A 27,629-nucleotide genomic window follows, 5' to 3' on the forward strand; every position below is an offset into this window, starting at 1 on the left:
CCTGGATTATTGCAGTAACTTCCTTAACTGTTCTCCCTTAATCCACTTTAATTTTCTTTAATTTTCTACTTTAATTAATCTGCTTGAATTTTCTCTATGGGAATTACCTTCTAATATAATAGAAAATCGAATCAGTCCAACTCCATCACACTCAGGAACACAAACTCCAATGTAGGACCAACTGGCATGGCACTGAACTCCATCTGCCATGAACATAAAACCTGTGGGTCTCTGTAGCCCTCAGAAGTACCAATACCTGGAAGAGATATGATGTGGGGGCATTTTCAGGACTTGGAATTGTCCTGGGTTGTACTGCAGGGACAGTTGCTGGACATTGTATGTCCTGCCATAGCTCACTGGGTGGACCGGGTGAAAGCGTGGACTATAAAGTAAACCATTATCCATGTGGTGCAGTGGTGCTCAGAAATGTAATCACTAAATGCAATGAATGTCCCATGATGTTGAAGGGGGTTGTTGATGTGGGAGGAGTGGGGTGAGGGGAAGTGGGTGGTATTTGGGGACTTCATATTTTTTTTGAAAAAATCAAATCATTTATTTTATTTGTATTCTCCACTATAATGTAAGGTCTATGATGGCAAGGATTTTTTCTATATTTTTCATTTTGTATTCCCAGTGCCTAGAACATAACAGAAGCTCAGTAATATCTGCTGAATAAATAAACGAAGGAAAAATTAAGTTAGAGTAGGTGGAAGTACTTTTTGAACTAGAAAGCAATATAGAAAAATGAATTATTATTTCTTGTATTATTTCTACTATTATTCCAATCCCCACATAAGCAGATTTCCATACACATGCACACATGTATGAACACTATTAATTAATTAATTTTTCATTTATTTATCTAAATATATACCCTATCTTAATTTTTGGACAGTATCCAATCAATGTCCAAGGCTATGCACTTGGAGACATATTAGAGCCTTTCAGCTATTTAATTACCAACTCCTAATTCTTAGAATATATCATTTGGAGTTCACTCTCCACTGCTCTAGGACAATCGGCTAAAATTAAGAAAAATAATTGGTTTAGCTTTGTTGCTGAGTAGAAAATGTGGTTCATATCCATGTACCTTTTATGTATTGCTTTCTCACATTTCATCTTTGTATAGCTCTTGTGTTCATGTTCAGATCATTCATATTTTATTTTGAATCATTTTCATTTTCAGATCAGCAGTTGTGTGATCCTGGTGAATTTCTTTGCCACGATCATGTGACTTGTATCTCCCAGAGCTGGCTGTGTGATGGGGACCCTGACTGCCCTGATGATTCAGACGAATCTGTAGATACCTGTGAGTAGAAAGGCTCTCCTGTCGTACGGCTTTACCTTACATGTGAAACTAAATGTCAGTTTTTTTCACAGACGACTGCTGTTCTGGTTTTGGGTTTGTTTTTTTTCCAAAAGCCTAAGAAACTTGAAACCTTTTGTTTGTGTCCTTTAAAATATGTGAATGGGAACATAAAGACAGTTCTATAGTGTTAACTACCTTAAGAAGGGAAGAAAATTCAAAGTTAATTATTTCATGGGATTGTGTTAATACTAAAAAAATGACTTGAAGAGAAGAAAATTCCTTTAACTCATAGCATTAAAAGAGCATAAAAGACCCTCTTGAATAATTTGTTTTACACATTTTGAGACAAGAGGAACATAGAGGGAACATAAAGAAATCAAACTTCAGCTCCCATATTATTTCTGTTTATATATTAGGGCACTACACAAATAAATGAACATGTTTTCTTTGGAACCTGAAAGAGAGAAACCTTTTCTGTCTCCCAATAAGTCGGAGGCCTTTGCCTTTGTGATATCAGATTCAGAAGCCCTCAATATACATGGATCCAACTATAGCTGTATCATTATATTTTATGTGGGGTCTACTGAGGACTGTACCCCATTAAAAATGATATTTTAGCAAAATTATCAATAATAATGTGGCCAGAGTTAAATTTGTCCTACTTTTAAAAAATATCCATTATCATAAAAAGTAGGAACATTCCACTAAATTTTGATATTGGTATTCCTAGACCTTCTAATAGCAATCAGTACCCATCGTGCAATGAGGTTTGCTGGTATATCAGTATCATCCTAAAAGCAATGACAGTGTTCTGTGAGGTCAATTAAAAGAATAAATCCATCATTCTTATTGCTTGATATCATGAGATAACAATTATTGGTTACATTTTCCATTTTCACCTCATTGTTTACAAGTCTTATAGAGAAGATCAATGTGAATGTTGATCAAACTCCTGCTGTTAGAAAGCAAAAGCAATACTTATTAGTTTTCTTTTGTTTGCTAATCTTTGTAAAGTTTCTCTAGATGTGAGTACTTGAATATTTGCATAAATTTCTTCACTTTCTTTAATTTGAACAAAGTTATTTCTCCCAAAGGAGAAGGATGATTGCTACACTTGTATTTTTCACCAATTTAAATCTGAAAACATTTACTAGACTCCTTATAAGACAGACAAGGTCCAAGGCATGATAACAACAACAAAAGGTCCATGAGAAAAAACTCTAACAGAGAGATAAGATGTGGTATAATAATATAATAGAATATTATTTGCAATACAAACGAATGAAGTACCAATATGCACCTGACATGGAGGAACTTCGAAAACCTTAGGCTAAGGGGAAGAAGACAGTGGCAAAGGCCATACATCGTATGATTCTATTCATATGAAACATGCAGAATAGACAAATCTCTAAACACAGAAAGTAGATTAGTAGTTTCTAGGACCAGCAGGACCTCTGGGGTTAGGGACTGGAGAATGATTGCTAATGGGAATGGAGTTTCTTTGGGGGATGATGAAAATGTTTAAGGTTAGATTGTGGTGGTGATTGCACAACTCAGTGAATATATTAACACAAAAAATTGAATGTATACTTTAAAATAAAAAATTCAATTGTATGTGGTTTTAAAAAGTAAAAGATATTAAATAGCATGCACATGGTGCAGATATTTATAGTAAAGCGAAAAGACAAATCAATAATAAAAGCTCTGATAAAAATTTTATATGTATGTACGTATACATATATATAAATATATTAGCTTATGTAATGGGTCATATTTCAATGTATTAATTCTTTTTAAGCTGTAGCCCTCCCCTATTCAAGTGCCATCAAGGACGTCTTTCCTCATTAACCCCAAGGAAAGACTGCCATGGCAAAACCAAAGGATAAATTGTCAAATTCTTGAATTTTGTTGGTGGAGTCTTGCATTCTACCCTGTTCCTCACACCAAATCCATGATGGGAAAAAATGACAGATAGATTCAAGGAATCTATATGGAGGCAAAGGCTAGGTTGGGAGTAATGGGTGCTATGGAATTGTGTGCCTGGCATGATGCAAAATCAACAGATAAGATATGACTGCATGGTATGTTCAGGCAGGAATTCCCTTCCTGCTGGCATAGAAACAGAGAACAATCATTCCCTCTATGCTCTAAAGGGAGCTCAATTGGGACATTAGACTGGAGAGGTTTTGTGCTCCAAAGAAAGAGCAGGGACCTATGTGGAATAATAACTGGAGTGGAGCCTAGACAGGAAAGAGACCTCTCAGAATGCCAAAGTGGGTAGATGACAAAGATTGTCCACCACCTACCACCACCCCTCCACCTACCCACATCACGCCTCTGGGAAATGTGACTGATCCACAGCAGATCTATCCCAGTGACCAGACCTGTGTGGGAAAGCCAGCACCTCCCGTACTCGATTGAACTTCTGCTCTGAGTGATTTGTGCCTCTTCCTTGATGGTTGTTTAATATTTTAAATATCCACTATACCCAGAAGGTGGACACAACCCTGGGCTTAGGAGAATGGGTGAGTCCCTCAATTCATGGAGATTAGAAGTGTTTGCAGACTTACCTCTTTAATTAGTAATTATATACGACCTCAAGATATTTTTGGTGATTTTTAATTATATATTTATTCTCCTCTCCAATAAAATTTGATGAATTTGATTAAAAATGTTTCTTCGTTTGGGTCATTCTTATTTGATCCTCTAACATCAAAATTTCTCATTATCCTTAAAGGCAGCACTAACATTGTACATATATGAAAGTAGTCACATAACAAGGGCAGAGAAACAACTCTTTTTTTACCTGGTAATTTAATCTAAGAAAAATATTTGAATCCATGTCATTTAATTATTCTGTTCCAGATAAATGGTTTCAGTCAGTAACAATTGAAATCTGAATGGGCAGAGAATAAAGCTTTATGAGAAAATCAGCCTCTTTCCAATATGAATTTCTCAATCCAGATGTTCACAATTACCATTTTCCCTAATCACAGGGCTTTTAAAGTGTTGTTTTATGATATTCTTATGCAGTCATCACTGATCTACATAAAATAATTGCATAATTTTATAATTATATGAATGTATACTTTCAATATGAAAGATAAATAATAGAAATAGAAAACCTTGAATATTGATTCTTTGAAAGGGTAATTTTGTGTTCAGTGTATTAACTAAGACATGTTATCATCTTTGATTGGAAGACAAAGTATAGTACATCTATACAGTATTGGATAAAAACATCTGATTAAATATGCTTATTTTCCCTAAAGCCACTTATCCTTTAAAATAATAGGAAGTCCAATCTTCCATAGAATTTCATTATGACATTGTAAAGGTTATAAAGTGACACAAATTTAACAGCATTTAAACGGATATTATTGAGGACGTATAAAAGGTTGACCTGTGAAACAGTGGTGACAGAAATGTTTTAAAAAGATATACATACAGAAAAAACAAGAAATCATGGAAGTTAAATTAAGTTGTGCGGGGGATCTGAGAGGTTAATATACATATGTTTTCCTTCTCTTCTACTGTTTGTTTAGGCCCATGCTCTGTGGATACTTTGTAATTTCCATGAGGCAGGATTTAGATTTCACTGACAACAACACTTTTGAGAAAACTGATGTGTGATGCTGATTAACCATGAAGCCCATTTCATGTTGGGATGCATTATCTAGAATATGAAATTGGAGGAAGCTAATAATTAATATCTTTACCATTGGACATGAGAAATGAGTCTTTAGTCTTGAATTAAAAATGGAAGTCTTTATTTCTGCACATTATTTGAAATAATTTTTCTTGTGTCTAAATAATGACACTACCTTTAAGTCCTAAGAGGTATTGACACTAGAAAGCCAGGAAAATCTCAATCTTTCCTCTCAGAGCCTTCAATTCAATGTTGTAAATCTAGTGTAGTGTGCTTGAGGAGAATCAAAGTGAATAGTAGAAATCTTTGTGGAATGAAATTTTGATACCACCTGTGGCAGGGCAGTTTTTTATTCTTAGTTATTCAAATTTAATTCCTTCTAGGATTTTCTGTTGAATGCTTAATGATACTTCCTTTCCAGCAAACAGCTCCAGCTGATATGTATGTTACTTTCTGGGAATCTGATGCTATTATAGTTAAAACTAGATTCTTCTTTTGTAAATCAGGAAGGTGCTAGCTATGCTACTTCTTTTTCTCCACTGACCATCCTCCTTCAGAAATCATTCAGAGAGTTCTTCAATTGCAGGCCATATTTTGAATATAATGACACATTGGTCAACAAAGAAGAATAAGAATTGCCTTAGGGGAGTGTAATATTTGCAAACTGAATAGCATTTAATATCATCTGTACTTAAGCTCTACCCTCACCTGTCCTTCTGCAGGGGTCAGCAAATTTTTTCTGTAAAGGGCAAAATAGTAAGCATTTTAGGATTTGTTAAGTATTCTTTGATTTTGTTTCCTTGTTGTTGTTTTCTCTTTCAAGCCTTTAAAAATGGGGGAAAAAACATTCACAATCTATAGAATAAAAAGGAGGCTGAGGAAGCTGTTGTGGCTCAAGCAATTGAGCTCCAACCTACCACATGGGAGGCCCTTAGTTCCCAGTACCTCCTAAAGAAGATGAGCAAGATGACAAGCTGACACAATGGACTGGTGCGGTGAGCTGATGCAACAAGATGATGCAATAAGAGACACAAGGAGGAAAACATAATAAGAAACACAGCAAAACAGGGAGTGGAGGTGGCTCAAGTTATTAGGCACCCTCCACCCCATGTGAGGTCCTAGGATCGGTTCCCAGCGCCTCCTAAAGAAGATGAGCAAGACAGCGAGCTGACACAATGGGTTGGCATAGTGAGCTGGCACAACAAGATGATAACAAGAGACATAGAGGAAAACATAATAAGAGACATAGCAAAGCAGATAGTGGAGGTGGCTCAAATGATTCGGCACTTCCCTCCCACAGTGGAGGTCCCAGGTTTGGTTCCCAGTGCCTCCTAAAAAAAAAGAAAAAAAAAAAAAAAAAGAAGCTGAGCACACAACATCATACATACAGACACAGCAAGTGCAAACAGTGCGGGGGTGGGGAAAATCAATTGATCAATTAGTCAATCTTTAAAAAAAAAAAAAACAGGCTGCAGACCAGATTTGGGTGTACTTCATCAGACCCTCTTGTAGGGTCATAGCTGAAGCTTATCTGCTGTGCATTTAAGTCTGGGCCCAGACACTGCTGCCACATAGAGCTGCACAGAGTTGTGTGTGCACAGGACATATGGTGCCAGATCATGCAATAGGGTGTGATCTACTGCATATTACTTCAATATTTTTATACCTCTATATCTGGATTGCATTCAATCACATGTAACAGAAACTTGAAAGCAGTAGCTTAACCAAATAGGTGTTTATTTTTCTCACATAAAAATTGCGTAATTGGACAGTACAGCAGTAATATGGCAGTTCTAGAATGACACCAGTTTTCTCCTATCTTTCTGCTCTGCCATCCCGAGCTTGTCTTTGTCAGTCTTATATTCAGAGCTACTCCACCTCCTAAGTAGATTCCATTTTTGGCAGGAAAAAAGAATAAAAGACAAATTCCAAGCCAAATCTGTCTGTTTATCAGGAAAACAGTAGCTTTTCCTGGAACCACCCCAGGTAGATTGCTGTTTAGGTCTCCTTGGCTAGAACTGAGTCACATGGGAATATGAGGTTATGTACATTTTAAACGGTGCCTGTTGCTTTACAAAATAAAATGTGGGGTTCTCCAGGTAAGGAAGCGGGATGGTGGGAAGCCTGGGCCCTGGGTCCCTTACCTCACCTTCCTTATCTCCATCCCCTCCCTGGGGGCTGGTTTGCACAGGAGTGATCAGGGCTTCAGGCATCTTTGTTCTGGGCAACTAACTTAACCTTTTGCACCTCCATCACCAACTTTGTGCAATGGATAGAATAATACCTGCTAGGTAAGTTTCCTAACTTCTATGGCACATACCACACCATGGGTGTGCTTAACAGGAATTTATTGGTTCATGGTTGCAGAGGCTATGAGAGCTGCTTCCTCCCAGGGTCAGTGGTATTCTGGCTGGCCATATTGTTTCCTTGGCTTTCCCTTACAGGACAATTTACTCTTCTTTCTATCCGGGTTCCACTGACTTCCAGCTGCTTCTCCTTCAGCATGGCTTTCTCTTCATAAAGCTGTTATAAAGGAAGTAAGGGCCACCATCATTCAGCTGGGCCACACCTTAACTAAAAATCATCTCTGCATATGGCCCTGTTTACAAAGGGTTCAAACCCCCAGGAATGAATTAAGATTAAGCACAGGTTCCCCCTCACCGGAGTGCATAATCCAACCTACCAGAAACCTCAAAATAAAGTACATACTCTAGTGCCTGTTATCCAGTAAAGGTCCCATCCCACCACAAGCCTCACACCGCATTCCAGAAGCACAGTGCTCTGCTCACGCAGATAGTCTTTTGCTGGAGCATCCTGCCTGCCTCTTCCTTGTAGATCCTGCCTCATTCTTACCCAAAGTCAACTGCCACCAGCTCTATTCCTAAGGACAGTGCTAGGAATCAGTTTAATTTACCACAAACACAAATTCAAGTGTTAACAGTTTTTAATGATTTGGTAAATTAAGTTGCAAACATTATGGCAAAGTTGGTATAGGCATTATTTGGGGCCAGGTGACTTTATAGGTCCATTTCCACAAGCATCCTATAGACTAATTGACTAATGTTCAAATGCATGGACGGAGAACAGCTACTCAAATTGATGATGTGAATAATATTTAAATGCCACTGCAGCCCTAGATAATACCATCTGATTTTAAGAGGTGGGGAAATTGAGTTTACTATCACAGTGACATGCTGAGGCCATGTTTAATGAAAACAGGATTCAAACCTTCTGTTTTACATGAAAAGGAATGTCATCTTCACTCTTAGTATGGAATAAACTCTCTACCACATCCACACCTCTCTAAAGTGACTGTTATTGTAAAAACAGAGTTTACACATCTTTGAAATTGCCCTCCTTTTTGGAACTACTGGGGTGAAAGGAAGGATACAACTCCTAAGAGGACCCCCCTGGGTCCCTAATTTTAAAACATGGGGTCATTTGAAACCTAGGGAAGACCATTCCAACAGTTTGTTTCACAGTGGCTTTGGGACTGATCAGTTCTAATTGAACAATGCAGTAAAAATAACAAGTCTCCTGGGTAATAGAACAGAAGCTTTTATTCAAAATGAAAATGACTCTTAGTCAGGGTTAGATGTGACTCTGCATGAATTGACCATTGCTTCTCTTACACATTCCCTTTGCTGTGGGAATTTAAACTTTATTTAGATAGTAGAGTGTTAATGAACTTCTTATTCATACAATGACCTTTCCCCTAGGATATAAGGTCCAATCCTTTTACAATTTCCTTCTAAACTTTCTTTCTTTGACAGGGGTCAAAGAAATAAAATGGAATTCAGGTGGGAGGCTATTAGCAAATAGATACTGTCCTTTAAAAATATACAGTAGCAGAGGGCACTGAAAGTAGACTCTAGGAACAGTAAAATGGATGGACGTATGGTCCTTGTTTCTAAGGTATAGTGATTTAGAGGTCATTTTGCAATGAACTAATATATGAGTAACACAAAGCTAAACTTTCATTAGGTAGAGAAGCTGAAACGATCCTACCAATTAAAGGGAAAGCATATGAGACCCAGGAGGACAGTTTATGTCTCTTTCAATTCTTTTTGTTTTGTTCTTCATTTTATTCTTTTGTAGCAGAGAGGCCAAAAACATTGACCTTACCTTTAATAAAATTTTTTTAAAAAAGGAAAGAAAATAAGAACACCTACTTACCAACTCACTAACTGGTTAGCATGAAGGGGTGGAAGGAGGGTGGAGCGAGTGCAATTGTGAGCTGAAGGGATCTGTCTAATGTTGGGTCATTGTCTTAGCACCATGGGGCTGGAGGGCGGGCTAATATTTCTCCAGATTCTCCCCCACAATGGGATAACAGGTCTCTGTCATTTTAAGAAGGGTTGATTGAAGACACAGGTGATAGAACTGAACGCACTACAATTCACACAGCCAGAGCAAGATGAGGAGTGAAAAGAAAGCTCACTTTTGCATTCCGGATATTACTGTTTTTTGGTCTTTGGATCCAAGATCACAGGTCACAGAGTAAAAAGGGCTCGTGTCCCTCAGCCTGGACTGGAAACTATAAGAGATGAAAACTTTAACATGGTATAAAATAAGGGGGGCAAAGTAAAATAGATGACTTTTAGAGACAAATCTGGTAAAGTCTCCTTGGCTTAAGGGATGATGTACTGTAAACAAACGCTCTACAGGGACAAAGCTGAAGGCTGAGCAAGGAGTTGCCTCGGAAACTATTCAATCCATCATTTATCCACAACTAATCTAGCATTTGGGGTTGGGGATAAAGCTTCTTTCTTTTCATGGGTGAGCACATTTCTTCCCGGAGGACGTTTTATTCTTTATAGTCAGTGTATAAAATTTACATTTGACTTTCACTCAGAAGTGCTTTGAAAATGACATATTTTTCTAAATGAAGCAATAAAGGAGGCTGTGTTCTGAGAACTTATTTTTAATGGCAATGCCTTCTCCTTTCTCTCTCCCTTCCCCCATGTCTTCCCTGTAAACAAGGACAAGGTGCCTATGGAATTTTTAGTTTGAACAACAACAACAGAATCATATGAATTACAATATTATCAGTATTCAAATTCAGGGATATTAGCTTTTAAGTTCAAAATATTAACTTACCTGGTTTTCAGGGACGGAGAAAAAAATGATCACAAGGGAAAGAAGGTCACATGAATGTGGGCCAAAACAGGATTTTGGGGGGAGGATACCCCTTCAAAGAATGTGATTTATTGCAATCTATTTCTTTACTAAAGAAAAATGCCTTCAAAGGGAAGTGTCCTCCCATGTTATTCAATGGACAAGATTGAAGGGTCATTACATGTGCTATATAATAAACGAACTTCTATTTATTGAACACCTGGGGTGTGATAGGGCCTTCATACATAACCTTACTGTGGTAGGCTGAATAATGGCCCCTCAAAGATGTCCATGTCCTAATCCCTGAAGCCTGTGAATATTACTTTATATGGCAAAAGAGATTTTGCAGATTTAGTTAAGAAGCTTCAGATGGGGAAATTATCCTGGATTATCTGACTGGGCTCAGTGTAATCAAGCGTCCTTATGAAAAAGAAGGCAATGTGAAGATGGAACTAGAGAGAGATTTGAAGATGCTATGCTGCTGGCTTTGAAAATGGGGAAAGAGCTGCTAGCCAGAGGCAAGGAATGCTGATAACTTCTAGAAACTGAAAGAGACAAGGAAGGAGTTCTCCTCTAGAGCGTCCAGAAGAAATCAGTGCTAACAAGACCTTGACTTTAGCCCAGTAAAACTGTTTTTGGACTTCTGGCTTCCAAAACTGTAACAGAACAAATTGATGTTGCTTTAAGCCAGTAAATTTGTGGTAATTTGTTACAACAGCAATATATAACTAACATCATTACTAATTTCAAAATTATAAAACATAAAACATTGAATGGTCAGATATAAGAAGGGAGATCCTTCGACTGACTCAAATCTTCATGTACACTCTGCAGCAAAAAAGAAAACCAACCAACCAACACTTCCCAACACCTTCAGCTGAGGTGCCAAAAGAAAAGTAATATAAAACGCCTGTCTTAGATATAGCACACAGACATAAGCCTAACAATTTCAATCGTCCACAGATAAGCATGGTAGATAAAGCTGTACACCTGCAGTACTTGATTATTTTTTGAGGCCCTTGCACATTAGAATCATTAAATATTTTTTGTTTTTATAATTATTTTTGAGAAAGATAGGCCAGGTATAGTGGCCATTAAAAAATGAGAAACCTGAGGCCCAGTCAGGTTGTTGTTTAGTTAAGAGTCTCTTTGCTAATGGGGTGACAAGGCTGGAAAAACATGGTTCCCCAGACCGAATTACCACAAAATGTTTCTAGACCATAATTGACACCTTAAAACTGTTCATGAAGAAGCTGGAGATAGAGGAGTCTTTTATGTTTCTAACTACTCTGTTAGTTAAAAGACAAAAAAGAGTAAAATTAGGACCTTAAAAATTATGCACTCTTCTTATGTGATTCAATCTTGAATACAGAAACCAATGGAAGAATTGAGGCTATTTAAGTTGGAGCTTTGTATCTCTTGAGTTGTGGATATTTGCCCTCCCCCTAATCTAATTTTGTTGTTTTTTCATGTTGCTTTATGCATTGCTGCTTATGAAGCACAGGATTGCTGTCACTGAATATAGCTTCTATTCAAGTAGCAAATACTCTAAGTACCTCATTACATTGTTAGTATCCTCAAACATACTCTTTCCCACTCTTTGTATATGCATATATTGTTCTGCACACCATAAGAAGCCCATGCACTTTTGTCTGTTTGAAATTTAAAGGGTGAATAGGCAGGCACAGAGTTAAAGATACCGTTCAAGGCAATTTAGAGTAGTCTCATCCATTTCCAATTCTCTGTAGAGACTATACACACACACGCACACAAGTATGTGTGTGTGTATGCCTAATTTCAAAGTTAAATGTTCCCTGGCAGTTTATTTGTATAGTCATCCTCTTTTAAGAATTCATAATGAATTACAGAATTATATACAATATACCATAAGAAATTTACACAATTACTTTGTGACCTGCTTTCTTCAGTTAAAGAAAAAGCTCCTTGAGACAGAGAGGGCTTATCATTTAGAATTTTTTCATCCAGCTTGCCTTTTAAAGTTGTCTACAGGTCTTTTTTATATTAATTTAATTGGTTCAGTAAAGGAACAATTGAATGTAGCATTTCAGAAGGGAAAGTAGACCCTGAGGAATATGTTGTCATTTAATGCAAAACATTCCTCCCAAAATTGGTCATTATGTAAGGCACTACTCTTTGGTGTCAGCAAGAGAAAATATTTGAGTCTTCTTTACAACTGCAAATAGATGAGAAAATGTTTGCAGGTGGAGAAACTTATAATATAGCCATCTCTGTTATATTTGACAACTGTCAGGATTTCACCAAATGGAGTAATGATGACTCTGCTTTCCCACTGGAACCTTTACACCTGTCGTTTCAAGTGAAAAGATAAAGAATAAAATGGTGCCTATATGTTCAGATTGAAATTGAGGTTAAAAAAATAAGAAAGAAAAAGAAAAATCCAAAGCAATCCTAGTTACAAAAAGCCTACCTATAATAGCATCCAAATTAAGGCAAAGCAGGTCAGATACCTTCTTAAAATGCTAATCCAGAAGACAGTTTATAAATTCAACAAGATATCAGTAATACCTTTTCTACTACAGGGACCTTTATAGATACCAATGTTGAATTGCTGCGTTCTGACTGGAATCAAATTATAAATGGGATTATGTTACTACTTCACTAGTTTTCTAATAATCTTTAAGTATTGCTTCCATTGATTAATAAGAATATAAACATGGGGTAAATTTGTTATTGTATTTTTATTAAACTTTTTGGGCTAGACTAGTATTTGACAGAGTGGGAGAATTTGTTTTTCTTCAAAAATGAATTTAATTTAACAGATCAGGTCTTGGTTAGCTCTAAGCTCAAGGAACCACAGTGATTGGATTGACTTTCCAGGGTATATACAATTAAATGACTCAGATTGCCTCCTGTTTAAGATTAACTCCATGGATAATTTGGGCCTGGGCATGCCACTGTTAGGCACACCCTTTGTGATAAGGATTCATGCTGCCAGGAGCATGTTAAATTTTGTTTCAAGATAGATTTTTGCTTCTACTTTACATTCTCATTTTTAGTAATAACAGATTGATTGGTTGGGCATCTAGAGTTGCCATGCACTGAGAAGGTTCAATATACAAAATCTCCAAATGAAAAAAGAAAAAGAAAATCTATAGTTCAGAGAGGTAAAGCTACTGGCCTAATAACACATAGTTGATGAGTATCAGTACCAAGAATGAAATCTAGATTCCCTTGACCTGCACGCTCTTTTGTGCTCCTTCCGACTTGCATGAATGCTTCCCAGTAATACCCTTCTATAGTGTTCTTTTTGAGTACTTCCCCACATAAAGTAAAAACAACAATAACAAAAGCCATAAAAACAGGCTCTGAAATAATAATTTTTACCTGAACTCCTAAATTTATAATAAAAAGTAGAGGCATATCCCCAGACTCACATCGGAAATTGCTTTCTATCTTTCCTGGGGAGTTGATGTGCACGTGCTTGTGTATGTGCACTTGTGTGAACACACACATGCATCAAAACACTGTAATATTTTTCTAGACAAGAAAAATCTGTTCACTTGACATATATGTGTCTCTTTTTTCTGTGATAGCATGGGGAATGAAAGAATACGATCAGTGTGAAAAAGTAATATAAGTAAAAATGGCACTCAATTTGCTTAACTTCTAGAAAGACATCCTAATACGGGATGAATATCCATGCCAAAAACAATTAAATTACATTACACTTGCCAAATACTCTTTCAGGCTGACTTTAAGTTAGATACCCACACTCTGGAAAACACTGTAGATCAATTATCTTTTCCTTTACTTTTCAGTAACCCTAAAAGTAACTGTATATCAATCTCTTGAAAAATCTATAAATACTAATTTACATTTAACTCAAGGACTTATTGTCAGTTTTTTGCCCTAAACAATACTTTTACAATTCTGCTGTTTTCACCAATGAGCAAGTCTGTGATGGGAATAAAGAGGGACTTTAAAGAGATATTTCCAGGGTCTGATAAAAATAATACCACCTAATGCAGTTACCTCTATCTTCCCAAACACGGAGTGGTTCTTACAGAGTGAAAAGAAGCTGATTTTGAATTTTGGACATATTTCCTCAGAACTGTTTTAAATACAAATTGCCATGAATTTCTTTGTGAGACATCAGAGGATATTTTGCTGCTGTTACATATTTTCTTAAAATAGAGCTGCTGGGAAGTTATACAAAAGAATCTTTTATATATTTCTTCAGAATAGGTACTACATCCACCATCTAATCACTCCCATACCCTAAATAAATGAAGTGGTACTTATAAATCTTTAATATTTAGCAAACTAATTAATCCAAAGTTTTAAATAAGTGGGATGTTGAATTTTCTAATGGTCAGTTCATTCAGAAATACATCCAAAGATTAGGTAAATTTTGGCAAGGATTAAAGCCTTCCAATCTGAACAGATTTTCATCAGATCTGGTAGGAAAAAGGCTTCACCTGACATTTTATTCCATTTAAGATTTATGATCAGATTACCTTTTTTTAAAAGATTGATTGATTGACTTATTTATTTATTTATCCACCCTTCTCCCCCCTGCCCCAGTTGTCTGTTCTCTGTGTCCATTATCTGCGTGTTCTTCTTTGTCGGTTTCTGTTGTTGTCAGCGGCTGGGAAATCTGTGTTCCTTTTTGTTGCATCATCTTGCTGCGTCAGCTCTCCGTTTGCGTGGTGCCATTCCTGGGCAGGCTGCACCTTCTTTCGCGCTGGGCAGCTCTCCTTACGGGGCGCACTCCTTGCACATGGGGCTCCCCTACGCGGGGGACACCCCTACATGGCAGGGCACTCCTTGCGCGCATCAGCACTGCGCATGGGTCAGCTCCACACGGGTCAAGGAGGCCCGGGGTTTGAACCACGGACCTCACATGTGGTAGGCGGACGCCCTAACCACTGGGCCAAGTCCACTTGCCCAGATTACTTTTAAGAGGGGTTTAGGTTTTATAAAATGTGAGGCAATTTCTTGATATAATAATAGGTCTCTCCCAGTGTCAACTGGAAATAATTCTCTCCCATTTTCCTTATTGAATTTAGTAAGTTTCATTAGTGACACTTATGGCTTGGCTTAGCCCATGAGCTTTTATGTAGACTTACTTTACTTAAGGCTTACTTTACTTAAGTAATAAGAGTTTATAATAAAATTAATATTGGTAAGGGGTCACTTTTCCCACTGAATTATTAATTAGGTCAGAAGCTGGTATAATGTGGACACTAATTATCCAAAAAAGTGGACATAAAGGATATTCAGCTGGCAAAATACTTTTTGTTAGAAGGTTTAGAGAAGAACTTCCTCCTCACTGTCTTCCTAACTTAGGAATCTCAACAGCGTATTTATGATAAAGGAATTAATATAACTTGAGGGACTAATCGGAGCTGAGCATTCTATTCATTCCTCTCTTAAATATTACTTAAGTACCATTTGTATCCTGGCCACAGTGTTATGTGGCTTGTGAAACAGATGTAAAAAGTTAAAACAGAACAAAACAAACAAACAAAAACAGACCTTATAGACCTTATGGTTAATTGAGGGTTTTCTGCTACGTGTTTTATTACTCTTGTAATCAATTATCATCATATGATACTTTGAAGGGACAGTAACATGAGCATTAAAGCTGAACAAAGAGGGGGATGGAGGTAGCTTGGTGGCTGAGCACCAGCTTCCAATGTACAAGGTCCTGGGTTCCATCCCTGGTACCACCTAAAACTAAATAAACAAACAAACAAACAAATAAATAGCTCAGTGAGGTAAACAAACCTACTCAAGTCCACCCTACATAAACCACAGCACTACAATTTGAATCCAGAGCACAAACTTCAAGTGGCCCAAGTTCCTGCCACCTTACCCTCTAGGTACAAAGACATTCATGAGTGCCATGTTAAAGTTCAAGATATGGAGAGAAAGTGACTTTTTTTCCAGATTAAAATATCTATCCCAAAGCTGGGACTAAATTAAGGACAATAGTTAGATGATCTAAAAGTAAGACCCTTTAGGGCTCTATACATATTTCTTAATGAATACTTTTTCAATTGTTTGCCAAATACCTGCTGTATTACCATCAGTCTATTTTCATTTAATACCTCACTTTTTCCCCAATTCTTTCTTTTCTGACTATTTTGTTATCTTACTCCTATCCATAATTCTTCCATTTCTAGCTTCCCATCTCCATCATGTTATTCATCTAATGGTCCTCGTGTTAACCTTGAGTCCTTGTCTTACATTTTTTAATATTTTCCTTTGTCTTGGTATAAGATTGAAGTGTTAAATATTTCTTTATTATTTTGGATCCAGTTTCTCTCCCCTGTCCTTCTCTTCCTTCACTCTTACTTTAAATTCCTTAGTTCTAATACCTGTAATATTAATCTCATGATTACTTTCAGTGCATTTTTATTTTCGTTTTAATGTTCTATCTTATCCTTTACCTCCTTCATTCTAGTTCTGTTTCTTCTAAAAGAGAAACCATAGCTTCCTAATCAACAACAAATTCATTTTCAATAATATTCCAAGTTAACTGTCATCAGTGGGGGAAGAAAAATATCTCAGGTATAGATAATTGAAAAATAAAGAGAAATGAGTCTGAATTCCAAAGAGTTGTCTCAAAATCTAATTTACTGTAATCAAGGCAATTCATAAAAGCAAATATAAATAAATGGAAAGGAAGTAAAGAATTTGTTTTTACAGGAAATAAATAATTCTTAAAATCTTTAATGTCAAGAGCAAAATAGATTAATGTTTACATATAATAGATTATATGTTTCAGTAAATTATTCATAGATTCGCAGTACAAGAAATAACATTCTAAAGAGATTTATTTGCTATTCTATATACGAAAAAGTACAAAATAGAAATTTCAAAATTTGACAACATTAATTTTAGTTTGAAAAAATTGTGAAGAACTATGATTTATTTTCAAATTATAATCTTTTAATGACTATTTTTTCCTAACATGCTTGTGATTCTGTTGCTTCACCTTGGAACCTAGGACTAGAGAAATCTGCTATAAAAACACTTATTACAGTAATGACATGTTTGGCCTTTAGGTACTACACAAAGTATTCAATGTGTTTAAAGAGTAGTTGAATTTTACCCTTTATTCCAGCAAAAATATGTTAAAGTGTAATAACTGTTTTTCTCCTCAGAATTACTCATTGTCATTGGAAAGCAGATGGTCTTTTAAAAAAAGAGATTACTCTTTTAAAAAGCAGAGTTGTGATTTAAAACAAGTATTTAGCAGTTTCATAAAGCACGCTATATGAAGCCATTTTAGTTGGCAAAAAGATACTTGACTATGAAAAGAGAAAAAGAATCAGTTATTCATAATATGTAATGTTTAATCATGAAAGAAAATAATAACTTGCTCTTAGGACTCAACCAAAACACATTGGAGCCCTTGTAATAAGGCAGCTGATATACATTTAAAATGAAAGGCAAGTAAACTATCTTTTTGAATTGTTTTAATTTTTTCATAATTATCCATGGATTTCTGTGACAGAGGCATACTGTCACAAAAATCCATTGAACTTTAGAAAACTAATGATATATTTCTCTTGAACTTTCTTTTGCTTCTGTACTTTGATAGAATGATGTGCCCAGATTTAAGTTTGGCTAAATGGGATGTCTCTAAATAATTTGTTTCCTGATGTCTAAGTTTCACTACAGTCCCGGCATTTGTATATAATTGAATCGGCCCCATAGGAATAGATGTTAAATATCTACTTTAATTATAACTAGGAATAAATAGCATCTATTTTATAACTCAGAGCCTAGTCTTTATAGAAGAGTTAGGAAAACTTGTTAGTAATTAGAAAAGGGAACTATTAGCCACAGCATGGCCTCAGTACAGTATACATGTCTACAGTCACACTCAACCCACGAAAGGTTCATTTTAGCTATAATATCATTGACTCTCTACTGGATCTCTCACTGGTCATTTTTCATGATAAAACTACCATACAGATGATTCCTCCCTTATATCAATATATATCTACATTTTTAAAGGAATTGGGAATAGGAAAATGTGCACTGGATTCATAAATTATTATTCCAGTACTCAGTAAGAAATTCTGATTGCCAGAAAGGTGGCTTGAGATCAAACGCTCTAACCCAGTGTTTACTTTCCTTTATTGTTCTCCCTCGTTCTTACTTTCTACTTAATCTCTGCTTTTACAACTTTTTCTGGTTATTTACAGGATCATTTTTCATGTTGAATTTATGATTTCCAAACCTTTATACAATATAGACAAAGTGAATACTAATGCTGAAAATGGAAGTTTTGAGAGGCTGAAATCGCTTATTTATTTATTTATCTTGGGGTTTGGCATTAACAGAAAGGAAAAGCATGCCATATGAATGATACATTAAATTACACTGGAAAGCTTTTCCAATAAAATGTATTAGCCAAGCATCCAAATGATTGAACTGTGGTCCTTTGTGACTCATGAGCATCCGTGTACCATGAATGTGGTACTTTAACCATGATTCACTGCCTAGTTGGATGATATTTGTAAGTGTACTCAACCTTCCAGAAATGTAATGTGATTAATTAATAAAACATTAAATTTCAAGCCTCAACAGGGGAAGGTAGGAGTGCTTTCTGGCTGGCATGCTGGGCTGGTTGTAGTATTTCAGAGCCTGCACATGATCTGTGTATCCATTAACACTGATTGTTAATAGCCTGAAAATCACCCATAGAGTAGAGAAAGAGGTTTCATAACCTCAGTGTCAATTTGGAATTTTCCATTCTGAAAATGTACCAAATAAATCCAAGATGTAGTAACAATTGGAGATTTTAGACATTACTAAAATCTTACCTGTGATTATTTGAAAGTTAATGATCCAGTAAAAATCAAAAATGTATTTTATTTGAAATTTGGGTTTGCATAACATCTATCATGTACAAAGTATTAAGAAAAACTTTTTAAATACTTAAGCACTGTGTTTGAATAGGATCCCAGGTTCTTTTTGTGTATATTGTTTCACTATAAATAGAGCACTGATAAAACGGGAAAAAATATTTTTCAGTATTTGTTTTAAGGTTTATTTTTGTTAGTTTGTGAATATTTTAGCATTAAACTAGGCAAACTAATATTATACTCATCTAAATATGTATATGATTTAGGTCATTTTCTTAATTTCTAAATATCCTTGAGGTAAAATTCTCTCACTTTACTATTTTCTATAGAAGTTTTCAGTTAAGATATTCTGTCCCTTTAAAAATAGGAGATATTTATAACCAAACTCCTCAGGACCAATTAAGTGGAAATTATATTCTTAATAGAGAAAATATATCAAAAGTAAAATATTACCTTTAAAAACATAAGCTTACTTATTAACAGTTTTTTACTGATGACAAGGTCTTAGAAAATTGCGTTTTTTTTTTCTTTTTGGGTATAAATGTCAATTGAAAGGAAACTAGAGAAAATTTAGTTTTAGTTTAAGTTTACTATTACATCAATTTCTGTTATCTTTTTAAAAATATATTTTTATTTATTTTTAAAAGATACTTAGATTACATAATATGTTACATTAAAAAGAAACAAAACATAAGGGGATTCCCATATATCCCACTCCATATACCTCCCACTTTTCCCCACATTAACAACTTCTTCCATTAGTGTGGTACATTCATTGCAATTGATGAACACATTTTGGAGCATTGCCACAAAATGGATTATAGTTTACATTGTAGTTTATACTCTCTCCCACTCAATTCTGTAGGTTATGGCAGAATGTATAATGTCCTATATCTGTCTTTGCAGTGTCATTCAGGACAATTCCAAGTCCTGAAAATGTCCCCCTATTACATCTCTTTTTCCCTCTCTCTGCCTTTAACAACTCTAGTGGCCATTGTCTCCCCATCAGTGATATAGTTTCTTCCATTGCTAGAATCAAAAATAAGTCATAGTAGAATACCAGTAAGTATACTCTAGTCCATATTTAATCCCCCAAACCTGAGGATTCTGGGATTGTGATGCCCATTCCCCCTCTAATTGAGAGGGGGCTTTGATCCCATATGGCTGGTAGATGGGACTCTCTTGCTTTTAGTTGTAGACTTTCTTGGTTCCTTGGTGTGGCGGTTGTCCATCCTCACCTCCTTGTTAGTTGTCCTGGGTGAGTCCAATGAACTGGAGAGTAGGTTTTACTCTACTGAGGCTCAGGGCCCAGCTGGCACACGGACAGTCCAGAGATTCAAATCTCTTGTTCTTACACCTACCAACTCCAGCACCAACTCTAGGTTCAAATAGAAGGGACAGAAGAGGCATGTGTCCAGGAGTCACATCTGATCTTTATCATCTAATTATAATGCCTCTAAAATTAGGGTCCTTAGATCTTTCTAGAGTCATTTCTTTGTACAATGAATAAATATATGGAATTCATTATTACTAAGGAACTTATTTTCATGGTTTGTAATGTAATTATTCATTATAAGATGCAGATAATGTGGGGAGATGTAAGATAGTACTCCTGGAGACTCAACTTCTAAAACATATATTTTTTTAATTGAGAATCACTTTGATCCTTTCTAATGGCAATTCTTATATATAAATTATATAAAATCTTGACTACTGTTGTTCAAGCTTGGTTGGAAACCAGGGCCCCTGCTTACTTGTCGCCTCCCCACTCCCACACCCTAGTCCGTCCCTGGTGTACATTTGCAGAATTCCCAGGGCACAGGAGAGCACAACTGCTCTAAAACGTATCTAAGATTAGAAGAAATATAAGCAGGGTAATTAATTCTTGGGGGGAAATAAAAACAACAAAGCAAACAATATCACAGAATGTGTATTGTAGGCTTAATTCTATGCATTAATAGAATGCATTTATTTTAATTAAATAACTGAATCTCTGCTGGCATATTTCACTGGTAATTTTTCATGATCAAACATACATGAAGATAAATGGAGGGTTTATCTCCAGAGACAAACTATGCATCAATAAAAACGAGGTGATGATTCAAACTGTGTGTGTTCAAGTTATTAGCGCCTAAAAAATGAATCTGAAGGAGCAGTAAGAGGATATTGTTAATGTGGAAAACGACTAGGCTTAAACCGTTTCTTTATTTCTAACTTGAATCTTTTAATGGATCTTAGCCATTCAACTTCAAGGACTATAGTGTACTTGAAGCTATAATGTAGCTTATCAGTGCTGGTTGTCTTCAATAAAAGGGAAAAATGAAGGGCATGGGAGTCCTTTTAGTCCCCTCCAAGCAGAATGAACCTATTTGAGGCAGATCAGAAGGCTGCACAGCCTAGAAAATATTTCAAAAATTATTAGGCTACCTAATTGCACAATTGGCACAAGTTTCCTTGGCCCTGCTCACATTACCAGTACCACCTATTAAGCTATTCTTAACTTCTTTCTACTCTTTCACTGCATGAAAATTGAAAGTACAAGCACTTCTCTTCAGCCAAAATACTCAGCCATCCCCATAAAGCACTTTCTATTCTAGACCACCTAAAAAGAGAGGAAAGCCGTTATGTTTCTCATTAACTCAGGGCAGGCTTTTATTAGGGTATCTTGGTTTCTCTGAAACCACAAACTGTAGCTTGCGATGACTGCCATACCTGGGTATTGTTAATATAAGTCATTAAAAGAACAATAAAGTGACTTCTCTTTCTTGATGAATAGTATATGGACCCGGGTTATGGTTGTTAATGGCTGATGTTATTTTATTCTTTTAATAGCTGAAATGTATTGAGTTCTCCCGTAGTGAAAACAGTGCACTAAGTGTGAGGCTGCATTGTTCTATCGTTTTGCAACCATACTGAGAGGTACTGCCAGATTAGCAGTTAGAGAACTGGACACCTCTTTGTATTAAAACAGGGTCTCCTTCATCAATCCTTGTCTAAAACTGTATATTAATGTTTCCTAAATAATAATTGTACAATTAGAGACCATCATTTGATGAGCACTAAGTTCCAGATACTAATAGTTTTCAGAGTTTCTAGTTACCTCTTTTAATTGTCAAATATAAAACAGCAGCAATGTTGCTATAATACATGCCTTCGCAAAATGTAGCTTATGAGACCCCAGCAGAAACATGGAGGAGAACGGTTCCTAAAATCTTCCCAGGTTGGTAATCAGCACAGCAGACTCAGGGGATGATTAGGGACCATCAATTCCAAGAAGGTTTTCATAAAATGTTTTCAGATGGTAGGTATCTCAAATCCTGGTTTTGTTCTGAACAACCAGAAATGATACTCTTTAATCTTTCGTTAGAGAGTTATAAATGTGGGCCTGTCACGTGAATCTTGCAGTGGCAGGTATATTATATGTAAGAGCATTTGACAGAAAAAAAGAAAGTTCATTTCTGACTCGGAGATCAGGTACTTCCTACTAATTATAAAAAAACTGACCAAAGAATAGGTCTTCAATAGCCTAGATTTCAGACGGAATGCCATCCCCTCATACATATTTGAGAACATTCCATCAAAATATGATCATGGGAGTTGTTAAAATGGCAACTTAAAATGATCTTACTGCCAAGCAAGATGAGATATATGGAGGAAAAGATCTTAATAAGAAAGCTTACTCTCTTTTTATTAGAAAACTCTAACAGTATTTTCAGAATGTGTAGCCAAGAGTTGTAGTACTTCACCACATTCAAAAGAGCTATAATGTGTGTGTGTGTGTGTGTTTTTTTAAGTCAAGTTTATTGAGGTACAATTGGTACACAATACATTTCACTCTTTCTTAGGGTATAGATTTGTGAGTTTTGGAAAATGCACACTGTTGAGTAGCATCCAATTCAAACAAGATATAGAACATTTCCATAACACTAAAGTGTTCCCTTTTGCCCGTTTGTAGCCACCACTCCTACCCACAGTCCCTGGCAACACTGCTCTGTTTTCTGCCCTTATAATTTTGGCTTATCCAATATATGAAAGGAATCACAAAGTTTGTAGCCTTTTGTATCTACCTTCTTTCATACAGCATCATGCATTTGAGATTGATCGCTGTTGTTTATCTCAGTAGTTAATTATTTTTATTGCTGAAGAGTTTTCCATTGTATGTATGTATGACAAATTGTTTATCCATTCATCAGCTGAAAGGCATTTAGGTTGTTTCTAATTTGAGGAGATTATGAATAAAGCTGCTATTCAATTACATGAAGGGATTTTGTATTAATGTAAGTTTTCCTTTCTCTTGAGTAAATGCCTGGGAGTGAGATTTCTGGGTCATATAACTGAATTTATAACTTTATAAGAAACTGGTAAACTGTTTCCAGAGTAGCTGTACAATTTTGAATTCCACTAGCCACGTGTGAAAGTTCCAGTAGTTCTGCATCCTGTCCAGCCCTTAACATTATCCCATATTATGTTTAAATAAAGATCGCCATTATAATTGCTCTGTATCCAAATCCCGCCTTTGGTTTCCTTTTCCACATACATATAACAATAGCTGTACAGTGAGAATTATTAGCATACTTCTTAGAATTCTTTAATTGACAGATAGCAATTCATAGCTATTCCCTTCCAGAGACTCTAAGAGGATTCCACTCATTCATGTACAAAACATTGCTATGGTGTCTCTCTTAGACCCTGTGATTTGCAAATACTTGTGAAATACATTGACTGTACATACTGCATAATCTTCACTTTATGTATATCTTTATAGCTGTTCTAATATTTCCTCATCCCTCTCTCCCTGGAATTCAGATTTTAATATGAATGCCATGTTCTATATGGCCATCGCTGACGATTTAGGAGATAACTTTCCATATATGCAAACCTTTTATCTGTCCCTTTCCCAAAGGCAAGAATTATTTTGATCATATGTAGAACTTGAGCTCTGTCAGTTTTGAGAGTACAATGAACAATAAAATAAAGAGGTCTGAGTGAATTTTTACTCCATCCTCCTAAGTTAAAGATACCAAAGCACACTAGGTATAAAAGAAAAAATATTTTTTCCTGCTTTAGATATTCTAACATGCTGACCAGCTTTACTTCTGCCATCATTGGAATCATGTGGTCTTCTTATGGTCTTGTTAGTTACTTTATATTTTTGTAGGGAGTTACAGTAATGGACCACATTTTGACATGTAGAAGGAATCATCAAAAAAATCATGTTAAAGATTTCTTTCCAGAGTCAGTGCAGTGATGATACATTAGAGCTGGCATCTTTCCCAATGCTTTCACACATTCCTCACAGGAGTCTTTATTGGCCAGAGATATTAGACAGGGTATGTAACTGCTAGGTGCTGCAACATATATACCTAAATCCTCACTAGCTTGGCTGCTTCTTTTCACACGAAGTCTGATGGTTATTAGCAGGTATGCTTCTCCACCTGGTAAACCCCTTATGTGAAATAGCCATCTCAATATGTGACTTCCAAGGTCATTACTGTTGAGGAAAGGGAATATGGAAATGGTACACTGACTCTAAAATGTTTCAGCCTGGACGTTATATATGTTGTTTATTAGAACTAGTCACATGTCTCCACCTAAAAGCTAAAGGTCTGAGAAGGGTTGTTTTCCTGTGAGCCTGGGAGGAAGAAGTAAATCACAAATAGGTGAATACTAGAAGTCTCTGCCACACCAGGCAACTCCTTACCTATTTGATCTCCAAAAGGGTTACCACTCCAATATCTTTCCACCCGTCAGTACCTTGATTGTCTGCATATATTTCCCAACCAATATGTCAGACTTGAAGAAAATCAAAGGGAGTGGACCATCACTAAATCACTAGGGACTCATGGGTGTCAGACAATGATAAAAGTGATATAAGCAACCATTTTGGGGTTAATGACATATTACTAAAATAAGGATTATACATTATTATGTTGTAGTTAAGAGATGAGACAGTAACTGGGTTTTTATACAATTCTCATGTCCCTATTATTTAAGTTAAGGAAGAAGGAGAAAAAGAGTTACAAAAGGAACAATCTGTATTTGACTTAATGGGAATAAGTAAACCACATTTCTTGTTGTTTCTACAATCGGAACTAAATTTTAGAATGGTTAGAGACAAACTTACTTTTGAAGAAAAATGTATTTCCAGGAAGGCTTTTTATAAAAACACATTTTTATATGGATATGTTACTGTTTTTGCTTGGACATATATATTGATGGAAACACTAGATTAAATAATTTACTAGAGGTCTCATAGCTAATGTGTTACAGAACTGGGACTAGGATCCAAGCATGTTCACACATTTTTTCAATGGAATATCTATTTTATAGAATAGAGAAATGAGAATATCATCATCTTTCCTGTGCAGGGCAGGTTTAAATGTATATATGTATACTAAATATAGGCTTAATCTGATCACTATATAAATACAAGTATCTAATCCATATTTATTTTCAATTCTTCTTTCTACCACCAGCATATATAAATTCTTCGACTTTGTGAAGATAAAGGCAGCAAATGAAATTAGTCATATTTGTTATCCGCTTCAGTTTTATTATTACTTTGTATATGTTACAAGAGTAGCTTATGTACCTTCTCACATTTAAAATTATGCACAACATGTAAAGAACCACCAAATGGAATCACTTAATGGTATGTCAAAAGAATAAAACATTTGTCTAATATACTCTCAGAAAAGTAATATGTAAGACAGTTTAGAAATATTTAATTCCTTTGTTAGTTATTGAGAATTTATTGGTAATTGAATAGCTGTCCATTGTAACAGCTGAACTAATTGTCAAGTAATTAGCACCCATATTACCTGATACATAAAATCTAGTAATTAACATGGTGTTTCATGTTATATTATTATGTCTACTGGGATATTTTTGGAGGTCTGTTAGAGGATCTATTTTGCTTGATAAACTAATGCAAAATTTAAATTGCCAAATATTTCACAAAAAGGTAAAAGTATAAAGATATTACACTATTTTTTAAAAAATCTTAGATGAAGAACATAGAAAAATAGTGAGAACACAATAAATAGATCTAGTTCTGTTAAGAGTAGATCTGGGTATATTAGGAAAAGAGTCAGTGTATCAATTCAGCACTTCAAAATATGCAGTCAAAATTTTTTCAAGGTAATTTGGGAGATTGGGTTCAATTATGATGACTGTAATATCTTTGAAAGAGTGCTAACGTGTGACCATGGATAGGGTCATTAGTCTATCTGGGTGACAGGGACTGTGCCTCTGAACCATTCCTTTCCATGCTACCCTGTGCCTAGCACAAATTCCGACACTTTAACAGTGTCTAAGAGATCGTTTTTAATAACTACATAAAATAATGAATGAATGAACAAATGAAAAAGTGAATTAGTTTGAGCAGTATATTTCTTCCCAGTTTTACCCATCTCTGATTCTGTGTTTGCTCGGGAGAGATTGCTCACTGCTGAAACCTGCAAAGTGTATTCTTATCCATTTCTACATCTGCCCCTCTTTGCAGCCTTTCTTGGAAGAAATTATCCCCTAGTTCTCTTCAGAAAGGTTTTTCCTTACACTATGCCTTGCATTGAGTAAATGTACAATAAAATTCGTCAATCTGAATCAAAATGGGGAAAAAACACTTCTGTGAAAAGCTGACAGTGCAATTACTTTACCTCGATCACGCATTTCTCCTTGAGCATATGTTCAATGCTCGAGAACATATGCTATGTTTGTTTTGCTCTCTAACTATTGCATAATGGTGAGTTTTGCACAAACCCCTCGTGATCAGTGTCTAAAACTCTGTAATTCTTTTTTTAAATATTTGTTGAGTGCTCATTACCAGGGTTACAGAACCGAATATCATTTAAGGCATTATGTTACCAAAAAAAAAAAGAAGGTATAAGGAAGACATGCAAGAAAATGCAGTTACAGACCTAAGCAACTGAAATTTTCAAGGTTCAAAGGTATTAAATTATGTCTTATATAATGAACATTAAAAGATAAGGAATAATATCATCTTGTCATAAACAGGCAAATTCTAATTAATTGAAAATAATGAATTTGAGATAGAACCCATTACTACTTAAATAGAAGGGGTTTGGTGAATCAAGTCTAAAATTTCATCCTGAAGAAAATTCTAAAACAAATTTGAAAGTTATATTTCAGAAAGCCAGTCTTCATCTATAACATTATGAGCACTTTCCAGTACTTCTGGAACATAGACTATAATTATGAATATCCCAGTGGGTGTGGGGCTCTCTAATTCACCAGAACATTTTTCTGGCTGAATAATTCAATCTGTAAATATCAAGACACAAGCTAAAAGCTCTGTATCTCCAGTCATTCTTTGTGACGTGATAATCAGACAGCATTCCCCAACCTTAAGGTGTTTTTTGGAAAATGGCCCAGGGATCAATTTCCAACAGAAAAAGGTTATGAAAGTGAGAAACAGGAAATATTTGCTCAGATAGGGGGAAAAAAATCATTTTTTTTTTTTAAGGATTCCACACACAAACATTTTAAATAGCCAGATGAATTAAAGAACCAATATCTTCATCATCACTGTCATCATCACTGGCCTTGTCTTCATCACACTGAAAGCGCCTTGCTTGTTCAGTTTGCTGGAATAGTTTCCGAGCTCCCTTACAGATTTTTTAAGCTTGGAAAATGGGCATAAATACCTTTTATCTATCAGGACTAC

General features: G+C 35.7%; 1 protein-coding gene across 1 annotated transcript in view; it reads left to right on the plus strand.

Moving 5' to 3' along the window:
• Positions 1–27,629, plus strand: part of LRP1B (LDL receptor related protein 1B) — a 2,023,931-nt gene that overhangs the window by 366,742 nt on the left and 1,629,560 nt on the right. The window contains exon 2 of the mRNA XM_058301027.2: positions 1,187–1,309. Within this exon, the coding sequence (XP_058157010.1) occupies positions 1,187–1,309 (123 nt within the window). The remainder of the gene's footprint in view (positions 1–1,186; positions 1,310–27,629) is intronic.

This window comes from Dasypus novemcinctus, chromosome 7, assembly GCF_030445035.2.
Source record: "Dasypus novemcinctus isolate mDasNov1 chromosome 7, mDasNov1.1.hap2, whole genome shotgun sequence".
In the NCBI taxonomy this organism is placed as follows: domain Eukaryota; kingdom Metazoa; phylum Chordata; class Mammalia; order Cingulata; family Dasypodidae; genus Dasypus; species Dasypus novemcinctus.